Raw genomic sequence first — 25,514 nt, forward strand, 5'->3', positions numbered from 1 at the left:
ATTTTCAGGAGAAAATTTCTCTTTTGGAGGACAGGCAACCCACCGTGTTGATGGCTATACTTGGGCAACTAAGAATTATAGGCCTGCCTTTCTTAGGGTTCCTCAAAAGTAGGGTTAAAATGGAGCTCAGAGCTCAGTGGTTAAGAGTATAGGTTAGGGTACCAGGAAGACAGGTCTGAAATTGACTAATGGACCAGGGATTTGGTTTCCTGATTCGTTAGAGGAAGTCAGATATATGAAACAGTTCCCCCACCCTCATGCTAGAGGAGACCCTAGGATGATGGAGATGAAGTGTGTAGTACATGAACCACGCCAGCCCTCTGGAGACCAGATCATGTCACCATTATTCCCGCCAACAGCTAGAGAAGAAGCACAGTGTGAACAGGGGTGGGGGCTGGGCATTCTCTAGTGTCTGACTTCCTGTGCAATGGTCCGGGTGGTCTGGGAAGACCAGAAAGGCCTGGCGAGGGAGTGTCGTGACCACGGTCCTACACCATGGGGTGTCCTGTCACCATTATGGGAAGAAAGTCAGGGAGACACCCCTTGAACTGAAAGTCCCTTTCCAGTCTGGAGAGAATGCATGTGTTCCACCAACAGACACTTTCATCCTTTGATTTCTTTCTAGCGGCTGTGAACTTGAGCCCAGGTGACCCCCGATGGATCGGAGCCTGGTGGCTGGGCCTGCTCCTTTCTTCAGGCTTCTTAGTTGTTACTTCTTTGCCCTTTTTTTTCTTCCCTCGAGCAATGCCCAGAGGAGCAGAGGTAAGTTTCCCAGAGCCCACGACTTAAGCACAGTACACAGGGTGGGGAAACAAAAAGCTGGGAAGCTGCAGCTGCTTCAGCACTCTGGGTGAGAAGGTGACAAGTCTGGGGACACAGGGCTCATCAGAGACTGAGAGGAGGTGCCCCTCAGTAGTCTCCTACCATGATGTCATTTCAAAGGCCAGATGGTTCCAGGGAGCATAGTGTGGGAACCCCTGAGTCCACCTAAGCTGAGCTGAAGTGTTAGGAAACAGTAACAGTGAATGGTGGGATGGGGCTAGAGAGCTATCTCAGTCTGTAAAGGGCTTGCGTGCAAACGTGAGGACCAGAGCTTGAGCCCCACAGTATCACTTTCTAAAAAAGTCAAATATGATGCTGTGTAATTGCGATCCCAGGCTGAGGAAGTGGAGAAATGGGAGGATTCCTTGGAGTTTCCCAGCCGGCCAGGCTACATGGGGAACTCCAGGCCACTTAAAGATCTTCTCTTAAAAAAACAAAACCAAGATGGCGGGTACCTGAAGGATGACACCCAAGGTTGTTCTCTGTCCTCCACATGGATGGACACACACACAGAGTCTCACACATGCTGAGCAGGCGGTGAGGCCCAGTTGACTTCTATGTTTGATAGAGCTTACTAAGGTTTGAGCCTGAAAGCCTGGGTGAGAAGGGGAATCTGAGGCATGAGGTGCGAGGATGCGTCGAGGGCGGCATGTTTTGAGCAGGGCTGTATCTGCTGCAAAAAGGAACGAGGAAGTTGAGAATGGAGACTGGGTGGGGCCTTTATGTGAGGCTGAAATGTTTCACGTTTTCTCCAGTGAGTTCCAGGCAGTGGGGTGACTCCTCCAGCCACCTAGTGACAATATGGCAGTTGGCTGAGGTTGGGATTCATGAAGGAATAGAAGTTGGAGATCTGAGAGGCTCAAGAAAAGATGGAAAATATGGCTAAGGGCCAGAGCAATGGCCACCAGAGAGATGGGGCCAAGGGCAGGCTGGCCCCCTTGTTCCTGAGGGGGTGATGCAGAGACTTGGCTGTGGATTGAGTTGGAGCTCACGCATCCAGGATTTGAGACAGAAATGGGCCCCACTGTGGGAAAGGGGTCATGGGTAGAGGAAGCATTTACAAGGTTATGACAAATTTTAATAGGCTAAGTTAGACAGATCTAAGCTTGAAGACTTCCACTCATAAACTAGTTGAATGATCTTAGCTAAGTTGCTTTGTTTCTAAGCTTCCTCTCCTGTAGCATTCTTGGGGGTAATTAGAGAACCTGTCTTGGAAGGAAGCTGTGAGGAAGGAGGCAATGCAGGGGGAATGATGGGCATGTTGCCCAGAGTGGAGCAGGTGCTCAGTTAATGGAGCACCAAAGAATGCCAATGGTAGAGCACAGGCCTACATCTATGCAGTGGCTCAGGGAGAGACACGGCCTCTGTCTTGAGCTGCTGGCTTCAGAGACTAGCAAGAGCACTTGGGTAATGTTCCCAGAAGGCACAGGTGATGGTTAGGACAGAGGCTGGATTCACCTTTGGACTGGGGAGAAAGCAGAGACCCTAGAGAGGACACAGAAAGGGAAAGCTGAAAAAAAATAGATATGGGAGACCCCTGTTGTCCTAGAAACCAGCCCTCCTTGGAGTCTGCATATGGGACACAGTGTAGTCATGACATATAGACAAGGGGTAAGATCCAGGATGATGCTTTTGGCCTCAGTCATGGGAAAGTCAGATGAAATAACATGCCCTTAGGTTCCGTGGGAGGTGTTGGCATGGATTAACTCTGGTCTCCAGCCAAGGCACCAGGCTCATTACAGCGCAGGTGGTGTTTGCTTCAAGAGTGCATCCTCAAGATGCCCTCCCATGCATCCACGTGGTCCTTGAGCCACCGAGTCCAGAGAGTCAAGGGCACAGGGATGGGCCATTAACATCACCATGTTTGCTGCCTTCAGAGATCTGTTACCTCAGAAGAAACACTGAAGATGGAGGAGGACAAGTCAAGAGGCTCCCTGATGGATTTCATTAAACGTAACTGACTGCCCCAGCAGTCTTGGGTGGGCTGGTTCTGGGTGGCAGGAGGCCAGGTTCAGGGTACAGGGCGACAAGAAACAAGATCTGGGACTGCCTCACCTCCTAGGTGCCCCCTCCGTTCAGAGGGCTTCGGTCAATGATCCTGGTAGATGGTTCTTTACAGGCACCAGTAGACGCTAATCCAGGCAGAGCCAATCACCACCCCAACCCTCCACTTCCATTCTCTCCTCTTCACTTCCTGTAGAGGTGACAGTTGTGGGAGGAGACATTTCCCAGTGTGAGCCCAGTTTCTATGCACCTACCGCCAGCATCGTCTTAGTCAGACCACAAGTGTGCTGAGTGGGATTCCAAGGACCGTATCCCCCTGGGATGAAGACTGTGAGCCTGAGGGTCTCTAACTGTGCCCCAAGGAAGAGAGGAAGCTTGCCTAGGGGGACGAGTCGGGGTGCTGGCAAGGCTTTGGGAAGCCTGTGATGCTCTTAGCAAGGCCTGTCCCCTGACAGCCATCTACCTGCAGGGTTCCCCCGCATCTTCCTGAGGCTGCTGATGAACCCACTCTTCATTCTGGTGGTCCTGGCTCAGTGTACCTTCTCCTCTGTCATCGCTGGCCTCTCTACGTTCCTCAACAAGTTCCTGGAGAAGCAGTATGGGGCCTCAGCCGCCTATGCCAACTTCCTCATCGGTGTGTCAGAGGGCACTGCTGCAGGACCTGGGGGTGCCCCCTGGGGAGGAACTGGGTACCATGCAGTCCATCCAAGAATAACCCAGGGCCAGAGCGGATACAGACCGGAGACAGGAGAATTTGTCCAAGAGAAAGAATTTTAAGGATTTTTTTCCTGGTTGGCAACCTAGGATGTTTTTGGCAGATTTCTAAGACTCCTATTCTTCTATTCAGGAGTGGGTGAAGGGACTGGGGGGACTGGGGACTGCCTTCCTTCCCATCAAGAGGGTGGGAATCTGATAGCCTCCCAACAGACCTTATCAGGGGCAACAGAGGAGAGAGAGAACATGGAGCTTGAGACACACGAAACACCTCTTAAGGGGTTTCCTTCTCCAGGAACTTGAGTCTCAATGTCATGACACATCAGGCTCCTTCACACAATGGCAATGCAAATGCCAGAGCCACCCGGATAAATGAACCCAGAATCTATGGAGGAGGTGTCCATACCGATGGGGAGTCCTCCAAGTGCCTGGGTGATGCCTGGGACCAATCCATAGATGAACTTAACCACATAGATAGATTTGACAAGATAAGAATTGAGGATGACTCCCTGGACTCATTGAGCTCCGGTGTAGGCTTTAGATAGGACATTATTATCTCCCCTTCAATCTCAGACTTGGTTACAATGCCAAAATGATCCACTTCCTTACCCTTGTTGCCGTCATCTTGTTTCCTATTTTGTTTCTTTGAGACAAGGCCTAGAGCAGCTCAGGCGAATAATGAACAAGCTAGGTAGGGGAGGGTGACCTTGAATTCCTGACCCTCCTGATTCTGCTTCCCAAGTGCTGGGATTATATGTGTCAAAGGTTGACTGCTTCTTTTTTCTTTGATCAGGCAGGCCAACCCTCTAGTGAAGCAACTTCTCAGGATGTACCCAGTCAACACTCAATAGTTAATAATTCTTGGTAGTCATCCACTACTACTGTGATCAAGTATACCCAGTGTTCCTTCATGAAGCCGCGCTCCTCACTGGTGGCACAGCTCAAGGCTCCGGAGCTGTGTATCCAGCTCCTCTCCTTCTCCCCTAGGTGCTGTGAACCTTCCTGCTGCGGCCTTGGGGATGCTGTTTGGAGGAATCCTCATGAAACGCTTCGTTTTCTCCCTGCAAACCATCCCCCGAGTGGCTGCCGCCATCATGACCATCTCCATGATCCTCTGCGCCCCTCTCTTCTTCATGGGATGTTCCACACCAGCTGTGGCTGAAGTCTACCCCCTCAGGTAATGAACTAAGGGATGCAGAGATACCCTTTGTAACCGCAGCCAGAATCCAGTCACTGTGTGTCTTTCTGCTCTGCCTCTTTTTACCTCCGCTGTCCTGTCTGCTTGGATCTGATCTCTGACATGGTAACACAGAAAACCAGGTCTCAAATAGTGTGTTCCGTTAAGAGATGAGACCAGCCGGTGGTCGGGGTTAAGGTTCTGTTTTGTAAGAAGCATCACAAACTGATCGGTTTGGTTTCTGAATGAGCCTGAACCCTAGGAACCAGGAAATAATCTATGATTAGTGCCAGCCCTGGGCTAGCTAGAGTTAGGTAGAACCTTGTTGATCTGTCAAAGAAAGATGAGAAGACTTGAAAAGATTTCGAGACGAGCAATGAAAGTGGGCCAGAGAGGCAAAGGGCAGGTCCAGGTGCCAGTATTTGTAAAAAGCAGCATGCAGCATGCATTTAAAGTCAAGCTTCATCTTCAGAAAGGGTGTTTCAACCCTGTGAGCAAGGGACATGCACAATCCCCCACCCCACCCCCAACCCTCTCGCTCCAATAACCGCCTTGCAGCCTTTTCTTTAGAACGTAGGCTAATGAGTTTGCAAGATTTGGAGACTCTTTTAGCCCCTGAGTGTTCTTTTTCTCATAGAGAGCTGTATCTCCAAATATAGCAACAGCATCAGGCAAAGACCAAAAGAATAAATAGTTTGAGATGACCTCTGTATTTGAGGGATGAGGGAGGAGATGGGAAACAAAGGAAGAGAATGTTGCTTAGCGTGGGGAACTCCCTGCTGTTGTGCGGGCTGACTCTGGACCCAGAGAAGCCTGAAAGCTCTTGGGCCTTTAGAAGGTATTCACTGGGAGTTTGGTCCCAGCTCTGTCATCTGCTTTGCCTGAGTTCTAGGTATGATGTTCTTCGTTGCTATGAGAACGTTATCTACCTAAGCTATAGTTTTCTCATGCTCTTAAGAATCATGATTTTTCTAGGCTTACTGAGGTGACTATACCTGAAAATCCCCTTCCACTGTGACATCCCATAAATGCTAGCAGTCACTAGCATTGTTTCAGCTGTGATCTGTTAGTCCCTGTCACAAGTTCCCCAAAGAAGATCAATAAGATCAATCATTGAAATCCACTTTGACGAAGTTCTGGCCAGGCTGGGAAAGGGAATAGGGAGACCCAGATCAGCAAGTCCATATTGAATCAAAAGATGAGCAAGCAATGAGAACCTCAGGTGCCTCCAAAGGTCCCAGCCACTGCCTTTAACCAAAACTTAGCTGGAAGATGAGAGAAGGCTAGTATTACCAATGACATTACTGTGGCATCCACCATTTCTTTCAACGGAGTCTTAATCAGTTGGTCACTTTGACTCTGACAGTGGCATTGGGGTTTGCTGGCTAGACCTTTCCAACCGAGTAATCGGTGCATTTGGGCTCCAGCGTTAGCATAAATGGTGAGAGCCATGGTTTCCAAACAGTGGCAGATTCGCAGCTGGCCCCCACGGGCTCAGTTCAGATCCTTGGGCGGCAGGGGCCCAAGACAAACAGAGACATGCAGGCACATCCACTAGGCCAGGAACTCGTGCCGGGCTGGAGTGTAGCGCCGTTTCTCCGTCTCGCTTTGTTTGATTCCTTGCTTCCTGTCTTGCTGGCAGCACATCAAGTTCTATACATCCGCAGCCTCCTGCCTGCCGCAGGGATTGCTCGTGCCCAGATTCCATCTTCCACCCAGTCTGCGGAGACAATGGAGTAGAGTACCTCTCCCCTTGCCACGCTGGCTGCAGCAGCCTCAACCTGACGTCAGCAGCTTCCAAGCAACCGGTAAGGATGCGGGGGTCAAGGGGACAGACGGAGCCGCATGGAGCGTGGGGGCTCAGTGTGTAACCTCCAAAACTGTTCCTTGGCTCTGCTACTCAATATCAGCATCCTAGCCTCCTCCACTCTGTCTCCACCTTCACTGCCCCAGGGTCATGACCAGATACCTGCAGCCCAGAGTCAATTAAAGATTGGCCCGTGACCAACAAGTCCATTCTTGGGGACTTGGTGAAACAATAAAAAACATGTTGAAGTATTTGCCCTCAGTGGAGACTTGTGACTATACTGAAGACTCCTTGGGGGCACTTCTGTGTTCTGGCCTCAGGCCTTGCTACAGGGTCACATGGACTGGGAGCAGAGGGACTTTGGGATATGCACCCGGAAGGTCAGTCCCGGGAGCAGCAGTCGAGGGCCTTTGCTTCAACCCCTCAGCTCCCTTGGGTGCCATGGATCTGGTCTGAAGCCAGGAAACTATTTAAGAGCAAATCTGGGATTAGAAGCAAAAGCCCTGCCTCACCTGGAGTTCAAGACCATAGGGTCTCTTTCTTGGACAACCTAGATGGGCCCCATCCATTAATCTGTGAGGGCAGTGGCCCCATCAATCTGTGAGGGCAGTGGCCCTGGGCCAACAGGGAATGACTCCTCCGGTTATTAGTTTATGAGTCAGCAAACAGAACAACACACTGAGTGCAGCTGCTATGCTGAGGAAGAGACGAGGAGCTTACAACCAAGCCCCGCTCTCACAATTTACATTCAGTCCAATAAATGCACAAGATAAAGGCTGAGGTGAGAAGGAAAGACACTTGAAAGCACAGAGAGTATGGGGGCGGGGGTCCCTAAGATGACTGACACCTGAGCAACCAGCAGAGGAATCCTGCGGAAGCCCGAAGCCCATGGCAGGTGCGGGAAGAGCAGGGACAGAGCCCCCTGTGAATGCACCGCAGGAACAGAGAGAAGGCCCGGTGGGGGTTAAGTGAGGAGTGTCACAGCTAGCAGGGCCAGGGCCAGGTAGGCCCAGCGCTGGGCAGGGCTGGGCAAGCCGGGCTTGGGGGTTAGATGATCTTTCTCCAGAGAGAGCAATGGGAAGTCTACACCATTGCCTTCGGATGTCCCAGTAGCAAGGATGCATTTGTGTGGTGGCCATCACCCAGGGTAGCTTCCACTTACCACCTCTTCCTAGGAGACAGGATAAGACCGTTTCCCCAGCCACCTCTCTGGGTTCCTTGGCAAAGTAACATGCCAAGATGGTCCCTTAATTTACCTTCTAACTGGAAGAGTAGCGGCCTCTGTGGTCTTCTTATCTTTATTTGCTTATGTCTGACTCATCTACTTCCAGAAATAATCTTGACAAGCTTCCAATAACAGCACAAGTACATCAAGATAAAATCCATTACCATGATATCAAGGAAAAAATAATAAATTGTAAGGGGAAAAAGTCTTGCTAGTTTAAAATCCAGACCAAGGGAGGTAACAACAGTATTGTGTATTATAAACTTCTGAACTTGAGAACCAAGGTGGGGCAGGAGCATGGGCCCCACTGTCTGACAGAGGCAAGCTTCCCAGCCCATTAGTTCACATAGCTCCGCGACGGCTACAGCTCTGACCTTATCCTAGGCTTGGCCATCAGCCACCGTAAGGGGGAAGGTAAAGATGACCAGATGAGCAGTGACCACCGAGTGAGTTGTACACTGGTATTGAGCCATATAGAATTATGACAAGGCAGGGCATCCTCTGGGGTCCCCTCTTAGGCCAAAGGACGCCTCCTCAGTGGAAAGCGATATAGAGGGTTCAAAGGACTCCATTGTTGTTTCCTGGGCTCCCTGAGTATATCTTCGCAAAACCACTACAGCTAGCTAGGCCCAGAGGAGAGCTCTCCCAGGCTCTAGGCTCCTCGCTGCAGGTATTTTGCCTGGTGATGAGATCTTAGGTGTCTAGATGATGATAAGATAAGAGACTGCAGGAGTTTAGCCCATGCTGGACTCTTGGTGAAGATTGTTTCTAATGCCCGAACAGTAAGAGAGGTGGCATCCCACGGGGTACTCTAGAAGCCTTGTCTGGCCTCTCAGTCTTTGAATCCAGGCTCCTCCTTCTTCCCCGGGGACTGGAGGGCAAAGGGGTTCATACCAGTGGGAGTCTGCAGCAGGAGCCTGTGTGGAGGTGTGGACATGTGGAGGTAGAGTCGTGACGTACCCTCCTCCTGTTCTTCGTCAAGAGCTATTTGAACTGCAGCTGTGTGACTGGAGGGTCTGCGTCAGCAAAGACAGGATCCTGCCCGGTGTCCTGTGCACACTTCCTGCTCCCGTCCATCTTCCTCATCTCCTTCGTGGCGCTCATTGCCTGCGTCTCCCACAACCCGCTCTACATGATGGTTCTTCGGTGAGTGGTGTCTCTGATCTTCCCAGCCCTCCCTTTGATGTTCCATCCTGTCTCCACTTGGAGTCTCTCCTCCAAACCCTCGAGTGTCCAGTGGTGACAAGACGACAGAGTACACTAACAGCAGGTGTCCCTGGTCCCAGGAGGAGCTCCTGGTAAGGCGGCCTCACTCAGGCCCCCAACACCTAGGAGACACAGGCTCTGCTGGCACCTCCGTTCCATTCGTGGGATGGCAGAGCTGTCCAAAGGCCGAGCCCCGTGTTAAAGACAGGTTGTGCATACAGACTCTCTTCTTTTTCAGTCTTAAAAGAACTGAGGAGAAAGAGGAGGAAATCAACTGGATGTACAAACAGCAAGTTGGGAACTGAAGAAAGTTCCAAAAGCTGTGGGAAAGGGTAAAAATGAGAAAACCACAGGAGGCTAGAGACTTAGGGCTCAGGTTGGGCGGGGCATGCTGCCCAGGGTAGGGACAAGGGAGGTGTCTCATTGCAGCTGACCCTTGAGTGCCTCTAAGGTTTTATAGAGAGTGCTCCTCCTTGGCCACCTCCTGCATGCTTCCGTCTATGTCTTCCCGCCCTTTCCATCTGCTTACTTAGAAAGCAGAGAAGGAGAAACACAGACTGGAAACTCCCTGTCAGATTCAAAGTTTCTGCAGCATACTTCCCGAGTGTCCTTGGGTGTTGGCTGACCTCGGGAGCCTCAGTTTCCTTGATAGTGTCAGCTTTACAGGGTCAATTGCTTTGTACACAGAAGGTGCCATGCTGGGTGTGGTGGTGTCGCCTATAAACTCAGTACTCGAGAGAGGCGGAAGCAGGAGGATCAGGAGTTCAAGGTCATCTTTGCCTATGTAGTAAGTTAGAGGTCAACCCAAGCAACATGTAACCCTACCTCGGTGTTTCTCAATCTGTGACGCCTTTGGGAGTTGAACAACCCCTTCACAGGAGTCACCTGAGACCATAGGAAAACACAGATATGTACATTAGATTCATAACAGTAGCAAAATTACAGTTATGAAGTCACAATGAAAATACTTTCATGGTTAGGGTCACCACAACGTGAGGAACTGTATTAAAGGGTCACAGCATTAGGAAGGTCGAGAGCCCCCCATCCTACCTCAAAAAGGAGATGGGAGGTGGTGTTGCCCATATTGGTTAAGACCTATTTTCTCCAGAAGGTTAAGAGAAGGCAGATGCTATGCCAAGAATGTCATTTAGTGACAGAGCCTCATGCGCGAAGCCCTGGGTTTGAGCCCCAGCACTGAAGGAGCATAGAGCAGCTGCTAGTAATGTACTCTATCCGAGTCCGTTCTCTGTCCATTAGCCCACAGGCTGCCAAGCTCCTGACACTCTTACACTTTCAGTGACGCTGGCAGAAGATAAGAAATTCTTGCATTGAAAACAAAAGATATCGTTACAGCAGCCAGCAGCACATCCCCTGAAGGTGTATCCATTACCCTTGTCCTCCGGATCCTTCAGAATTGACACACAGATCCAAATGCGGGCCTTGTGTGCGGCAGGCTTTCATACCAGCATGAGAACACTGAGCTTGAGGGAGCCGCTGCTTATACTGTGAGCCGTGAGCCAACTCCAGCTCCTGCCTCAAGGCTGCTACCTGCAGCCACAGCCCAGGGAAACAGCCCAAAGGCAGCAGTCAGGACTATAAGATCTCAGTAAGAATGGGTATGAATGCTACTGCTTCCCGCGCTGTGCACCCCAAGGACTGGCTCAGTCATACAAGGTGCTTCAGTGGAGTTCCCTTCTTCCCTGCTGGCTTAGGTAGTTCTGGCCTACCTTCTGACCCTGACATAAACCTGCATGAGGCCCTGAAGAGGAGAGAGGGTAAGGGATTTGGATAGGGCATTCCATCCCTATCAAACACCTTCCTATGTAGAGACTAGCATCAGTTCAACCCTCCAAAGACTGGCTGGTCTAGAGTAGAAACAGAGAGGAGTCTCCAGGATCCCAAGGTGGTTGGCCTAGGAGCTCAGTCAATAGCCAAACTGGGGTGTCCAAATCTTACTAAGTTAAAGCATATAGTGGTCAGACTGCCTAGGTGAAGGACAAAGACAAGGGGGCAATGAGTTTGTTATTTTTCCTGTTTCTGGGACAAAATGCCTGAGAAAAGCAACTTACAGAAGAAAGGTCTTACTTTGGCGCATCGTCCAAGGATACAGTCCATCATGGCAGAGGAGACATGATGGCAAGGGCAGCCCTAGCTGTGGGGCAGGAGCAGGAGGCCACTGGTGGCACTGTAGCCATAGTCAGAAGTAGGAAGACGAACACCAATCATCATTCAGCGCAGGACCCCAGACTTCTTCAACGGTACCATGAACATCCAGGGGAGGTCTTCCCAGCTCTTAGTCAAACCTCTCAGGGTGCAACCTCATGAATAGATACACCAAGGGCTTGTGTCCCAGCTGACTTCAGCCCCATAACTTGGCAATGAAAATCAGGCATCCAATATGAATTGGGCCATTGAAGGGAAGCTGTAGATACAGAGGAAAAGAACATCTGTTCTATCAGGATTCCAGGCACTGTCCCCTGGAAGATCCCAGATGGTGCCTCTTTCTCTCACTAGTACCCCAAAGAGCATCCCTTCACGGGGTCATCCCTCTGGGGATGTCTCTCAGTTGCTGGCCGACGCTGGCAGCAGTTATTATAAAAAAATGTGCAATGGTCTGGAGGCTACTGTGGAACCCTGGTCCTTGTTGTCCCCTCAGCTCTGAGTTCTTTTCCAAATGACAATCCCCTACCCAGGAGTATGTGTGCTGAAAGCCTGGACAAGTCTGAGTCTAGTCATACGGCAGGTCCTTCTCCCTCTGCTCTGGGCTCCCACCCTGCATGTGAGGTGCCCCCCTCCAGCCCAGTCCCCTACTTCCATTCTCCAGATAAGGGGGGGAGCTCTCTAGGGAGAACTAAACCTCTTGACCTGGCTTTTCCTCCTCCCTCTTGAAGAAGAAAGGAAGAGCCATACATCAAATCCACAGAACCCGGTGCAAATGAAAATGTAAAGCCTTTGGCATGTGAATTGTTAAGAATTTCAAGTCATACATAAACCAAACTGGGCCTTTCTGAGGGCGGCATCCAATGCAGCTGCTCAAGTCACACCTCACAAAGCTGGCCCAGGGCAAGGAATTTTTTCATACCTGCACAGAAGCTGAGAGCCCAGGGCCTTCCTTTCCTGGTACAAGACACCCCATGGGTGCTGTTCAGACCTGCTATCTTAGCATCCAGCCAGAAACTCCCTTCTACTCTGTCTCTCTCACCTGCTTTTTCTCCAAGTAGTCTCTGGACAGCCCTGAAAACGATACAGACTGTAGGTTCTCGAATTCAAGTTTGCATCCAACTCTCCTGGGATACTGTGTATCTTGAATAAATGTCAGACTGAGAATCTGTATTCTGATGAAGCTGATGCAGCGACTGAGAACCGTGGGTGTCATAGGAGCCCTTAACCAGGCAAATATCATTGTCCATGTGCCTGATCAGACTGGGGAGGACTGGTTCCAACCTGCTCTAACCTGCTCTGAGTCTGTCTATTCCCCTCACCCCATGCCCCACTCTTTCTAGGTGACACTGCAGCCCAGAGTCCTCGCAGAGCCTTCCCTATGCTGATTTCCTGTTTTCCTTTTCAGCGTGGTAAACCAGGATGAAAAGTCATTTGCCATTGGGGTCCAGTTCTTGCTGATGCGCTTGCTGGGTAGGTAACTAAGCTTTCTTTCTGGGGTAGAGGCCCTGGACCAATGGACATCGAAAGGCTATGGAGCGGGACAGGATTGAGAGAAGCCCCGCCTTCCATCTGCTGTATAGGGAGCTGTGGATAACCAGCAGCGAGCGGGTACCAAACTCCAGCAGGAACAGTCTGCCTAACTGCTTGAGATTGGGAAAGATTTTGTCTACGGCATTCAAGCCAAACTAAATTATGTAAGCAGAGGAAAAGAAAAGGGCATCGCTGAGAGTACCGCATAGAGAGTTAAAAGCAGGTATTTGTAAACTTTCGCCAGGAATCCATCCTAGGAAACAATGCCTCGCATTCCTGCCCCAGACAGAGCAGCTTCTGGGCTGTGTCCTGCCTTTCTTCCCCCTTTCCAGACTTCACTCCTCTGCCCTGGTTTCAGCAAATATCTCTTCTGTCAGGAGGCCCTCTGCCTATGAACCCTGTTTGTCTTCAAGTAACCTGGAGCTTCCCATCTCCACACTCAAGCTGTGTGTACACATGGTCAGCAGAGACCCACAGGGAGGGAGCACCCCATGGGAACAGGAGGCATCGGGCTTTTTCCGAGTGCTAGAAGGGTGGACAGAAGTGAAGAGATTAAGTTCAACAGAGGACCTTTGCACTAAGAATTGCAGGGGTTGGATTTGGAGATTCCAACTTGAGTGATTTCAGTTACTATTAATGTAATAGTAATACTGCCTTAACACTGAAACCTAGATGAAGCTTGTTCTGCACTATTATTAATTATTATTATTTTTTTGGTTTTTCGAGACAGGGTTTCTCTGTGGTTTTGGAGCCTGTCCTGGAACTAGCTCTTGTAGACCAGGCTGGCCTCGAACTCACAGAGACCCGCCTGTCTCTGCCTCCCGAGTGCTAGGATTAAACGCATGTGCCCCACCACCTCCCGACTCTATTCTGCATTATTAAGCAGAAGTGCAGGTCACAGCCATTATCCTTCAAGCATGTGTCAAGCATCCCTTCTAAGGTCAACAGCAGGAGCCTATGCAGGGCTGAGCCAGCATTTCAATGGAGTTTCTTGACTCAAGCCACTCGTCCTGTGATGAAGTCCCTTTAAGTTCCAAAGGACACTCTAAACGATGCCTGTCACCTTTCTGGGCCACACAGGGGACACACACAGCTCCTTGTATTCACTTCTGATTTACCATCTCGAGCTCATTTGTGACTTATTCTAATGCCTGGTTGGGAACGAGACCTGGCATTTCTCCCAAATGACTTCCTGCCCTGCTTCCATGTGTGACTTAGAGAATGGCCTTTCTGTCCCACTGCTCCAAGCACTTGCTGCTTTTGCTTTTCCACTTGAGCTCAGATAACTCAGCGTGGGACCACAGCTAGAAAACGCAGGCCTGGAGGAATTCCACTCATTACTCCAGAACACAGCTCCACTCTGGGGTAGATGAAAAGATTGCCTATTTATAAACTCCAGCAGATGTGCAGTTACCCGCGGAGATATGGTTGAAAACTCGCCTTGGCTTCTATTGAGGATGTGTCACCAGAGTCTGTTTCCAGTCACTATTCACCTGGAAACTGGAAAGTGACCAGGGACTGAGAGGCTGCTTCTGGAAGTTTCTCACTTATGGGCTAGGGCCAAGGGCTGGATCACCTCTTTCTTCCAGAAACAGCAACTCACAGGGTGTTGATAGTCAGATGTTTTGGGCACTGTGTTTCTAAGTACGGCATGGCCCATCCCCAATGTCAATCCTGGACAAGTCCACTCTGACCCACTGGCTGTCCAGAATTTAGCCAACAGCACAGAGCATGGTGGGGTTGAGGAGTGGGCATCTAGAATATTCAGCACCCAGCAGAGCACTGCGCCTACTGGACTATGTAGACATTACCACCCAGGTGCTGGGACGTTTGGCAACCTAGGTTCTGAGCAGTTTGGATATTAAGGGTTTTCAAGGGGTGTTGTCTAGTCCAGAAGAGCAGTTTAGAGGGAAGAACATAGGAGCTAAAGTGGAGTTCAGTGTATCCTTGTAGTCAAAGGCTGTTCATTCGTTTCCCGGCCGCCCAGGCCTGAAATAACCACTCTGAAACTATGTTAATTGCAATACTATTTGACCAGTCGCTTAAGCATATTGTTAGATAGCTTTTATATCCTAAACTAACCCATCTCCATTAATCTGTGCATCACCACGAGGTCGTGGCCTACCAGCGAAGTTCCCAGCTGGTGTCCGTGTCTTTCTCCTCCGGCAGCTATGTGGTGTCTCACTGACTCTGCCTACTCTCTCCTCCTCTGTCTGTTTGGAACTCCCGCCTTGCCCTATTCTGCTAAGCCACTGGCCAAAACACATTTATTCATTAATCAATAAAAGCAACACATGGAAGGACGTCCCACACTGCAATCCTTGTGCTCTCTTGCTCACTTGCTCTTCATTGTAATGAAGCCACCTGGAGACCACGTGAGAGCTTGGGGACATTAGTACTCTCCAGGCAGAGTCTCTACTTGGGGCCAGCCTTGAGCGTGGGGGACCCGGGCATCTCTGACTGCAGCTCCACATGACGCAGACACTCTGAATTCTCTTTCCCATCGTCGCCAGCCTGGCTGCCATCTCCGGCCCTGTATGGTCTCATCATCGACTCCTCCTGTATCCGGTGGAACTACCTGTGCTCAGGGAGACGAGGGGCCTGCTCATATTACGACAATGATGCTCTCCGAAACAGGTGAGGGCTCCTACCCACACGGGTGTTGAAGAGATCCTGCCCAGCAGACCAAAACAAAATAAAACAAACAGGCATTTGCCTTGTGGCTGTGGTAGGGGCTGTCAGGCTTCTAAGGGACAAGATAGGAGGGATGTCTCTGCAAACTCTGCCATGGACAGAGAGCAGGGGCCACCATAGTACGTATCTGGAGACCTGCAAGAAGCCATTTAGGTAAAGAGACAGAGGGCCTGCCTCCTTTGAGATGTCTCCCGAGGTTCTGTCCCTCACGAGCCCACGGTAGCAGAAAAAATTCACCAAAGGTAAAGGGATGCTGGAGGCTGAGAGAGACTAGGAACTATACCACACAGCCTCCACTGCTCAGAGAGACAGGGTCTATAGCTCAGCACCCAGCAGAGGTCCCAGGAAGGGGGTCCAACCGATGCCAGTAAGTAAAACCCAGCCATCTCTCTCTTGTCGCCATTCCGTCACCTGGAGATGGTGGAGAAGGTGGCCTTGAAGGGGCTGTACAAGGGCTAGAGGGATGACAGAGAAGACCAGCAGAGGGGCAACAGGAAGATGCAAGCCCTCCGTGCACAGCTGGGGCAGTGGTGCCACCTCTGGCCCTCAGTGGTACCACTGGGGAGCAGAGGATCACCAGTGTTGTATGTATGCCCAAAGCGGCCCCCACCTGGGAGATGGCAGCTTGTTAGCTGAGTAATGGCCTTCACAGCTCCCAGGTCACTGTGAAAACAATGTCCATCTTCTTGCTGTCCTTGGCCCAGGGACATAGACTGAGGAGGCCTCCTCCCTCACCACTCCTGTCTCTTTCTGTCTCACAGGTACCTGGGCCTGCAGGTGGTCTACAAGGCCCTGGGCACACTGCTACTCTTCTTCATCAGCTGGAGGGTGAAGAAGAACAGGGAATACAGCCTGCAAGAGAATGCCTCGGGCCTCATCTGACCCTCAGTCATGGCTACCCCCGTTTCAGAGACTGGATCCTACCCCTCCATACTAGCCTGTATTAACTGATGTTAACATGCCTTTTCCTTTTCTTTCTTCCTTCCTCCCTTTCTTCCTCCTTCCCTCCCTCCCTCCTTCCCTCCCTGCCTTCTTCCCTCCCTCCCTTCCTTTATTATTAAGAAAGACAGTCCCGTTTCTCCTTTGCCTCAGCCGCCTCACCCTCCTAAAGTCTACTCAATGGTTCTTGAGGCCTTTGTGCACTGAACTAAATGAGCACTGAACTGGAGGGTCCAGTTTTCCAGACTCCTTGGAAGGGGTCCCCCACATCGGCAGGCTCTCCTCAGCGCTGGGTCCTCCCACGAGACGCCCATGAGGCAGCCCCTGCTCTCACCAGCCTCTCAGGAATACTTAAGAAGAGTGAGAATAGGGGTCTGTGTGTTCTGGGCCAGGCCAGCCAGCTCTCCTCTGCCTGGAGCCAGAGTGAGAAGAGGAGGAGGAGGAGGGGGTTGATTTCTTAACAAGGAACTGGCTGCAGTACCTTTCCAACTGGATTCAGTCTAGAGTGGAACTCACCAGGGACTGACCAGGGCCTGGCTCCCTTAGTTTCTTCACTTTCTGCCCTCGAGGCTGATTTGAAAGCCACCATTTTGGGAAGTGCAGACCTCTCTCTATAACCTATACCCTGGTATCAGAGCAGGAACTAAGGAACCAGAGACCAGGTCGTTCAAACACTGTTCATAGGAACCTGAGTCCTCTCTACTCTCTGCCTTTCTGGGGTTCCATTTCAATCTGAGAAAGCCACAAGAAGACGACCTAGGGAGGGCCCAGTGTCCCACCCTCACAGTGGAGACAAGACCCTTCACATTCAGAGACGCGAGAGGCTCTCCCTACCCTTCCCTGGAATCAGAAGAGTAGCCTCCCATGGACCCCACTGACTGGACCTCAGCCCGTGTGCAGAGGAGTAAAGGGAGGCCACCTGAGATGCGGCCAGAGCAAGCGATGGAGCAGAGTGGATGTCACCTGTCATGGTGCTTGATGCAGCCCACAAAGAGAGCAGCCAGGTTGGCTTGCTTGCAAACACGTCGTGTTCATTGACGTTTTCTCCACTTCTTCTCACTACCTCTGGGTGGAGTTGGTCACCTTCTGTGGGCCTGGACTGGAGGCCACTACTGCTATCCAACAGAGGGGCAAAGGCAGAAGCTGAGGAAGGGAGGGTTTTACCAATGACTCTGTTTATTGGCTGAGACGGTGCTTAGCAGTGATACTACATGGTTCTCCGAGAGTGCCCCTGTCAATCTTACCACCATTCATACTAGGGCCTCCTCCCAGAGAGCGGTAGGTGAGCATCAGGGGCACACTCTCATGCTTGCCAAACATATCGCGTGCCCACAGGTTGGCAGAGAAGATCCTGACATGGCCATTCATGCCAATGAGGGCTCACAGACTGACTGCACCTGACCCCAAGTGAGAACGGAGAGCTGCCTCATCATGTCCCTGAAGTAGCTAGGCAATTGTCATTGCCCTATGTGACATTTAAGTGCCTTCCGGAAATGCCTTATATGGAGAGAAATCAAAAGGTTTATGTCGGCGGAGCCAAGCTGCTGTGCACTGAAGTCTTTGTGGAAGCCATCGTTACCGACAGCGTGCTTTCTGAAGCCACCAGGATTATTTCCACACATCTTGCTTGGGAGGAGGCTGCACACAACCTCACGGGCCAGTTTCAGCATGTGCAAAGGTTCTGCTTGGAACCTGATCCTCTGCAACTAACCCTGGGCTTGCTCACTGCAGTTTAACCAGATTCTGAAGGCATAGCCTCCAGCCAACTTCACGAACGATGAATGCCAATCTTTAGCTTCTGGAAGATTGGTTGTCTCCACAAGCCTTTATTCTATTGTATTGCTATTAATATATTATAATTTTGTCATAGGTGTAAGCTGGTCATGAATTTGCGCTGTCATGTGTCTATCAGAGAACAGACACAATCTGTACCTTCTGGACAACCCTCCACCTTCAGAGGCTTGTAGCCAAGCGCGCTAGAGGCCACGTCACTCTCAAGCCATCTGCCTGGTGCTGACTAGGCCCCAGCTATTGCTTGCTGTTGTTTGGACCCTGGGCTTGCTTTCCATGCAAGCCAGTGTCAAAGACCCATGAGAATGGGCTCTTGGGAGGCCCAGTCACTGTCCCTGAGTTCGTCTCCAGAAGTGGGTTTGGTCACAAACAGCTGTTTCCATGAATACCATAGTCATAGTTGATCATTTACTATCATCTAGCAAATCTTGCCTCTCAAATGCCAAAGGGGCTCTAAGGATCTTACTTTCACCTCAATTAGAGAACCACGTGTCAGATGCGTTGGTTGTATCATGCTCAAGGTTGCTGTTACAATTCAAGAACACCCTACACAAAGCCTGAGTCCATGTCTGACTGTAAAAGGGGTCCATAAAGTCCACTTTCCAGGCCAGTGGAGGTAGCCCTTGAACCCTATGTGGTGGGTCACCTGTGCATTAGAGACAAATCTGGTCAAACTGACCATGAGCATTAACCAAAAATACCTTTACATTTAAGCAGGCCATAGTAGACCTTTGATCCTTCTCCTTGTTTCCCCATGGAGCCTAGAAGCCCTGGAGTGTCCAAATCAGGGCCAGGGTTCCCTTTCTGGATGCAGCCACAACCACAACTATATCTTTCCCTGACACCCCACCTCCTTCGAACCATCCAGCCTCACAGGGGAGGACCCAAAGAATCAGGAAATGAAGGGTCTGCGGGTATTCCCCACCCAGCATCTTTTGTCTCTTAGAAGAAGAGAGGGGTTATCGCTATCAAGTATCCTTCAGTCCAAAGCCTTCTGGCAGAATTCTCACCACAGTTCATGATGAAGGCCACACTAGTCTCAGGGTTCTACTTGAAAATGAAGAATCTTAGCTGGGTGTGGTGGAGCATATCTTTAATCCCAGGATTTGGGAGGCAGGTGGATTTCTGTGAGTTTAAGGCCAGCCTGCTCTACATAGTGAGTTCCAGGACAGCCAGGTTCACATAGTGAGACCCTGTCTCGATATATGTATATCGAGAGAGAGAAAAAGAGAGAGAGAGAGAGAGAGAGAGAGAGAGAGAGAGAGAGAGAGAGAGGTGTGCGTGTGAAAGAGAGAGAGGTAGGTGTGTATGTGTGTGTGTGTGAGAGAGAGAGATAGAGATAGAGAGAGAGAGGTTGATGTGTGTGTGTGTGAGGGGGGGAGGGAGAAGTTGTGTGTGTGAGAGAGAGGTAAGGGTGAAAAATCTTTGTAAATTCAGAAGAAAAAATCTCATCTTTCTCAGCCACAAGAACTAAACATTGGAGAAAAAAATGTCCATCCTCTGCCCAGAGGGCCAAATTCGTTAACCTTTCATCAGTGATTAAATATGTAAACAGTTTCCAGGCAAGCCCTTGGCAAATCATTAATGAGAGAAAGCCTTTCTCTCGTGACATGCCCTGCCCATTTATCAATCTCCACACCCATTCCCAGCCCTGTACCGTGGCCACAGAACACAGAGCTCTCTACCTAGCTAAAGTCCCTGATCCCCAGGCACCTGCTACACTTTGATAACAATGATAAAATGTGCATAGATCATTACAGTTTGCCAAGTCATGAATTCATTCAACGAACTCCTCAGTTCCCTCAGAATAGACTTGGCTAGGCTTCAAGAAGCCTCACTAGTCTCAGTCACGTGACACAACACACATTTATCTCTTGTTTGCACAAAGCCCATGGCTTGTCTGGGTGACTCTCCTAGGGCAGTGGCTTCCAAGGGTGGCTCAGTATGCCAACTATTTGGACTTGAATTACCTCTGTTTCATCATCCACAATTAATTAGGCAGGGAAGAAAGCTAAGAAGGTCTCACGTTGGTAAGCAAGTGTTTTGGTCAAAAGGCATACAGAGTCTTTCTGTTCCCAGGCTCTTGGCCAGAGCTAGTCTTGTGGCATTGTCTAACTGCTGTATAGGTGGCAAAATATAATCCTCCCTGCTCAGAGAGGAGAGGGAACAGATTTGGACAAGTGCTAGAATCTTCCACCACGGGGAGTGATTCTAGGTGAGCCAAGATGCTCCCTGAGACCCTTCAACTGGCCTTACCAGGCTGTTGGAAGAAGAATGAGCACAGCCAGGAAAAGTTTCCCAGGAGAGGAAGCATCCACAGTGGGCCCCCAGAGATGAGAAGATGACATTTGGTCAAAGCCGAGGCTGACTTAGGGAGGAAAGTGGGGAAGAAGGCAGGCTCAGAAGAGGCAGAGATCAAAGGCTGAGAGAGATGGAGGGCCAGAAAGGGGATCTTTTTAGTTGATAGAGAGATCTAGACAAAGGATGAGAAGGCTGAGGAACTAGAGGGAGGACAGCTGATTGAGCATGTCCCAGGGGACACAGTCACATTCCACAAATAGCTAACCGAGGCCCCTTCCAGCTGTCAATCATGCTTTATTTGTTTAGCAGCTGATGTATGGAAGGACCTAATGTGACACATTCCTTGACAGTGCTGGGAGCAAAGACCCAAGTGCTCTGAATTCAGTTGAGAAATCAGAGAAGGTGTAGGGCTGATTCCAAGGGTCAAAGGCGTAGGCAGCGGGGACAACAAAGTTCTGAGCAAAGGTAGGAAGGCCAGCAAACTTGGGCACATTCCGAGAACTCACTGGTCAGGGGCACCTGAGAAACAGAGAGGCCAGGAGAGAGGTCGGATCTAGGCTTAGAAACTCCCGTAGGGACCCTTCAGGGCTGGCTTAGACCAAGTTGCGAAAACTGGAGCCAGCCCCATTCTCTGCCCACTCAAAGCCTGAGGAATGACCTTAGAGGCCAGTCAACCAGGACCAGGAGGGCATTCCTAGCTCAGAATGGCGCCAAGCTCAAAATATAGCCCCCGGGACCTGGGAGGGGACTGCTAAACTCCAGAGAGCAGAAAAGTCACCATTTTTAGCAGTCCCAGGTTACTCCCAGGGGAGCCTCCATCCTTTGCTGCCACCAGAGCAGACTTCCCCCAGCCCCGCCCCTCCTCCCGTCACTCTCCACCCCTTTCTCCACGCCTTTTCTCCTATCTTCTCGCTCTCCAGGTGGGAGCCGCAGCCCAAGGGGTGTAATTAGAAGCCAAAAAGATAGACTCAGTGTACAGTGGGACAGCTAATTTGAACAAGTCCTCTGTTCAGGTTCCTTATGTACCCTAAACCCCTTCTCTTTGCGCTACGGGTCTCTCAGTGCGTCACCTAAAATGTCCACAGGCCCCAAACCTGCGAGTGACCTCAGAGGATTCAGATAGGGACAAGCATTATACTGAGTGTTCTTACCCCTCATAAAGACCAGGTTCCAGGGGACCGGCTCTCGAAATGACAAGAGCACTCTCCCCTGAACTTGTCCTGGAAAAAGGCAATTGGAATTCCAGAAAGGCTCCAGAAGTCGGGAGTGGGTTAAAAGATCAGAGGCCGCCAGGCGCTCCGTGCGTTCTGCGCGAATCGTGAAACGCAATTAGCACACTGTTAAATGAAGGAAGCAAGTCTGGCTTCAGGGCAGAGGGCAGTATCGCCACCTTGTTCTTGCAGCGTGAGCAGCGCTCCCGGTCCTTGCAGTCTCAGTAAGCCACCAGGGGGCACCGCTCAACGGGACCGTGATGAGGTAGCGCCACCCTGGGGTCACCGCAGCTAGCCTGCAGAGAGGGCGTTCCTGCGCTAGGGAGCTCGCTGCAAAGGGCACCCCTCAAACTCGCAGCCACACTGACACTCCAGACTCCCCACCCAAGCACCCGAGGCCCTGTGAGCGAGTATGATTTCCCCAGGCCCTACGACAATATGGGCAGAGTGGTCTCTAGGCTGCATCATGGGACCACTCTCCCCCAGGTGCTATCAGTCTTCCCGGGATTTCATAGTATTCAGAGACTGCAGGACGCTCAGTGGGTTTCCACCTCTACCTTCTAGGTTGCCAGTATTTAGCACCTCTTGGGCCTCAGGAACCGGCCTCTGAAAGAAAGCCGTCCTAATTAAAGGCACTGCCCACCTCCAGAATAGGTCCCTGTGCCTCCTGTCACCTTCTAGGGCATTCTGGAAAGGCCTGAGCTCCGGGGCCAGGGTCAGGGTGTAGAACAGTGTGGTTCTTAGAAACCATGCTAATATTCCTTTGTATATAGTCTGTGCCCACTTTCCCACCCTGACTCCCTCATTAAAAAACTTTCTCTCACCATGGGTTAACCTAACTTATCCCAAAACATCATATAAATGGTTTTATACAATCCATTCTAAAGCTTTTGAGATTTATTGCTTGTAGTTGTGGTTATTCATTCTTTTTTATTGTTATGTGGCACTCTGTTGGTTGAATACGCCATGATTTCTGTTTCTATTCATCGGGCCGTTTAGATGCCTTGCCATTTTTTATTATCACGAATAAAATTACTATGAAGATCTGTGAGTGAGGTTTTTGTGGACCTATGTTTTCATTTCTGTTGGGGAACTATCCAGAAGTAAAAACAGATAGATCATAGGCTAAGTTTCTTTTTAGCGTTATAAGAAATTAACGCTTTCCAAAGTTGAATAATTTAACACTTCACTAGCAACGTAGAAGTCTTGAAAAACTTTGGTGTTTCAAAAAAAAAAAAAAAAACAGCTTTATTGAGGTTTAGTTGGCATGCAGTCATGTCCACACATCCTCAGTGCTCCTTCAATTTGTTAGGATAAATGTATGCATTCGTATGACCACTGTGATGTCCCATGTGGGCTCGTGTATTGAACACTTGCTCTCAGTATGCGGCACTGCTCGTGGAGGTTGCGGAGAGATGCAGCTTGCTGGAAGAAGGTCCAGGGCCAACCTTGAGTCTGTAGCCTTGCCTCATTTCCGCCCGCTTTCTTTCCACTTCTGTCTGCCATTAAAGATGTCATCTCTAAGCGTCCTGCTCCAGCTTCCATGACTCTCTATGGTGGACTCTTCCAGGGCACAGCGAAGTACACTTGGTATCCGCTGAGCTATTATATCCTAGAAAATTTCTTTTCTGTAATTAATTGTCTTAGACCCTTCCGGAACTCAACCGTCTGATCTGAGACATTCCACAGATCCCTTGTTGGTTTGTTTTCCTTCACCTTTTCTTCCTTGCTGATCCTCAGATTACATTTTTATTGAGCTGTCTTCCAGTTTATTGAGGTTTCTTCTGCATCCTATAAATACATGCTTGTAACCACCCAGATATATTTTTAGTTTTATGTTTTTCAGTTCTAAAAATACTATTTCTTTGTTCTTTTTCAGTCATTTCCATAATTTCTCTGCTAAAAGCCCTTATTTGTCAATTAAGATTGCATCTTCCTTTAGCTATAAGGTCTTTGAACTATCATAATAGCTACTTTAAACCGTCCGTCTGCTAAGTCAGATATCTGGGTCATCTCACGCCTCGGCTGCTTCCATTTCTGGACTTTGGCCACCCTTCCCTTTTTATTGCTAGTCTAGTGTACACGGGACGTTATGAGTGAGGTTTTGCAGAGACTCCAGATTCCATTGTTGTCTCTCCCACCTGGTGCTGGGATTGATACACAAGGCCTTTTCTATGGATGAGGAGGGAAAGCTCTGGTGTCCACTCTACCGTCTTGAGACTTTGAGGTTGTATGAGACAAGGGACTGGGCAAATAGGTGGTGTTGGAGTCACCTTCTACCTATGGAAGGGAGCTTTCTTGGGTCTCTTACCCATCTTGTCTTTCTCAGGAGTATCCTAGGGACCCCCATGTAGAGTATTACAGGATGGCATGCATGATCCACCAGTGTCTGCGGCCCCTTAGGGTCTGTGGCACCTAATTCTTCTCAACAGATATGCAGATGTGCTAGCCCAGATGTGTCTTTTAGGAGCTTAGTCAAATACGAGCTGATCATTTTGCTTTGTTTGTGTTGTTTTGTTTGCCCAGCTAGATGTGGAGTTACACAGACAGTCTCCCGTCTCCTGTGGCTTTGGAGCCTGTCCTGGAACTAGCTCTGTAGACCAGGCTGGTCTCGAACTCACAGAGATCCGCCTGCCTCTGTCTCCCGAGTGCTGGGATTAAAGGCATGCGCCACCATCACCCGGCTCTCAACGCTCTTGTAATCCCAGTGTCTGAAGGACATACAGTGTTGTGTCTTGATCGCTTGTCTGGGTTTGCTGTGTCTTAAGAATAGGAAGAATATTCTCTTACAGCTTTTTGTTATTTTTATTGAGCTCTACATTTTTCTCTGCTCCCCTCCCTGCCTCTCCCTTCCCCTTCAACCCTCTCCCAAGGTCCCCATGCTCCCAATTTACTCAGGAGATCTTGTCTTTTCCTACTTCCCATGTAGATTAGATCTATGTATGTCTCTCTTAGGGTCCTCATTGTTGACTAGGTTCTCTGGGATTGTGATTTGTGGGCTGGTTTAATTTGCTTTAAGTTTAAAATCTACTTTTGAGTGAGTACATGTGATAATTGTCTTTCTGGGTCTGGGCTACCTCACTCAATACGATGTTTTCTAGCTTCATCCATTTGTCTACAAAATTTTATCTGTTGGATAGAAATCAAAGACCTCAGATATAGTCTCCTACACAGAGTGAAATAACAGTAACCATAAAATGATTGATCAGTTGAAACATATTGTCTTAGAGTTTCCATTGCTGTGAAAAAACACTGGAACCAAAAGCAACTTGATAAGGAAAGGGTTTATATTCATCTTAAAATTCCTATCACAGTCCATCGCTGAAGGAAGTCAAGGCAGGAACCCGGAGGCGAGAGCTGACTCAGAGGCCACAGAGGGGTGCTACTTACTGGTTTGCTCCCCATGGCTTGCTCAGCCTGCTTTCTTATAGCATCCAGGACCAGCTCAGGGGCGTGGAGGCACCCACAATGGGCTGGACCATCCTAATTACACTGTTTATAATGCTACCAGTACATCACAGATAAACCTTGCAAACATTTTGTTGAGTAAAAACTGAAACACAGAACACAAACCCAATGATTCCAAAACCAGAAAAATAGTTTAAAAAAAATAAAAGTGGTTAAATTTGGAGGAAGCAATGTTAGTGGCTAGGAGGAGGAGGGAGGGGTGTTGATTGTAGCAATGTCCCATTTCTTGACCTTGTGGTACACATGCTGTGCTGTCATAATTCATTCATTGTGAATTATGTGCACTGTGCACGCTTACTTCTTGTGTTTCTGTGCCCTGGACTTTCCAGTATAAAATATGACGATACCAGGCACATGCCTCAGTTGGACACTATAATAATTGCCCCACTAATCCCAGGAATTAAACAAAGAATCATCTTTGGAGTCAAATTCATACCTAATATTTTCTACAGGTTTATTTAA

General features: G+C 49.7%; 1 protein-coding gene across 1 annotated transcript in view; it reads left to right on the top strand.

The window, feature by feature from the left end:
• Slco2a1 (solute carrier organic anion transporter family member 2A1) overlaps positions 1 to 17,518 on the top strand; it is a 74,385-nt gene extending 56,867 nt beyond the window's left edge. Inside the window, exons 6-14 of the mRNA XM_057768484.1 lie at positions 626 to 762; positions 2,700 to 2,775; positions 3,296 to 3,460; positions 4,528 to 4,717; positions 6,360 to 6,525; positions 8,732 to 8,895; positions 12,524 to 12,588; positions 15,162 to 15,285; positions 16,104 to 17,518. Coding sequence (XP_057624467.1) covers positions 626 to 762; positions 2,700 to 2,775; positions 3,296 to 3,460; positions 4,528 to 4,717; positions 6,360 to 6,525; positions 8,732 to 8,895; positions 12,524 to 12,588; positions 15,162 to 15,285; positions 16,104 to 16,224 — 1,208 coding nt within the window. The 3' untranslated portion in view covers positions 16,225 to 17,518. The remainder of the gene's footprint in view (positions 1 to 625; positions 763 to 2,699; positions 2,776 to 3,295; positions 3,461 to 4,527; positions 4,718 to 6,359; positions 6,526 to 8,731; positions 8,896 to 12,523; positions 12,589 to 15,161; positions 15,286 to 16,103) is intronic.
• The last annotated feature ends 7,996 nt before the right edge of the window (positions 17,519 to 25,514 follow it).

The sequence above is a fragment of the Chionomys nivalis genome, chromosome 4 (genome assembly GCF_950005125.1).
Source record: "Chionomys nivalis chromosome 4, mChiNiv1.1, whole genome shotgun sequence".
NCBI classification, from domain to species: domain Eukaryota; kingdom Metazoa; phylum Chordata; class Mammalia; order Rodentia; family Cricetidae; genus Chionomys; species Chionomys nivalis.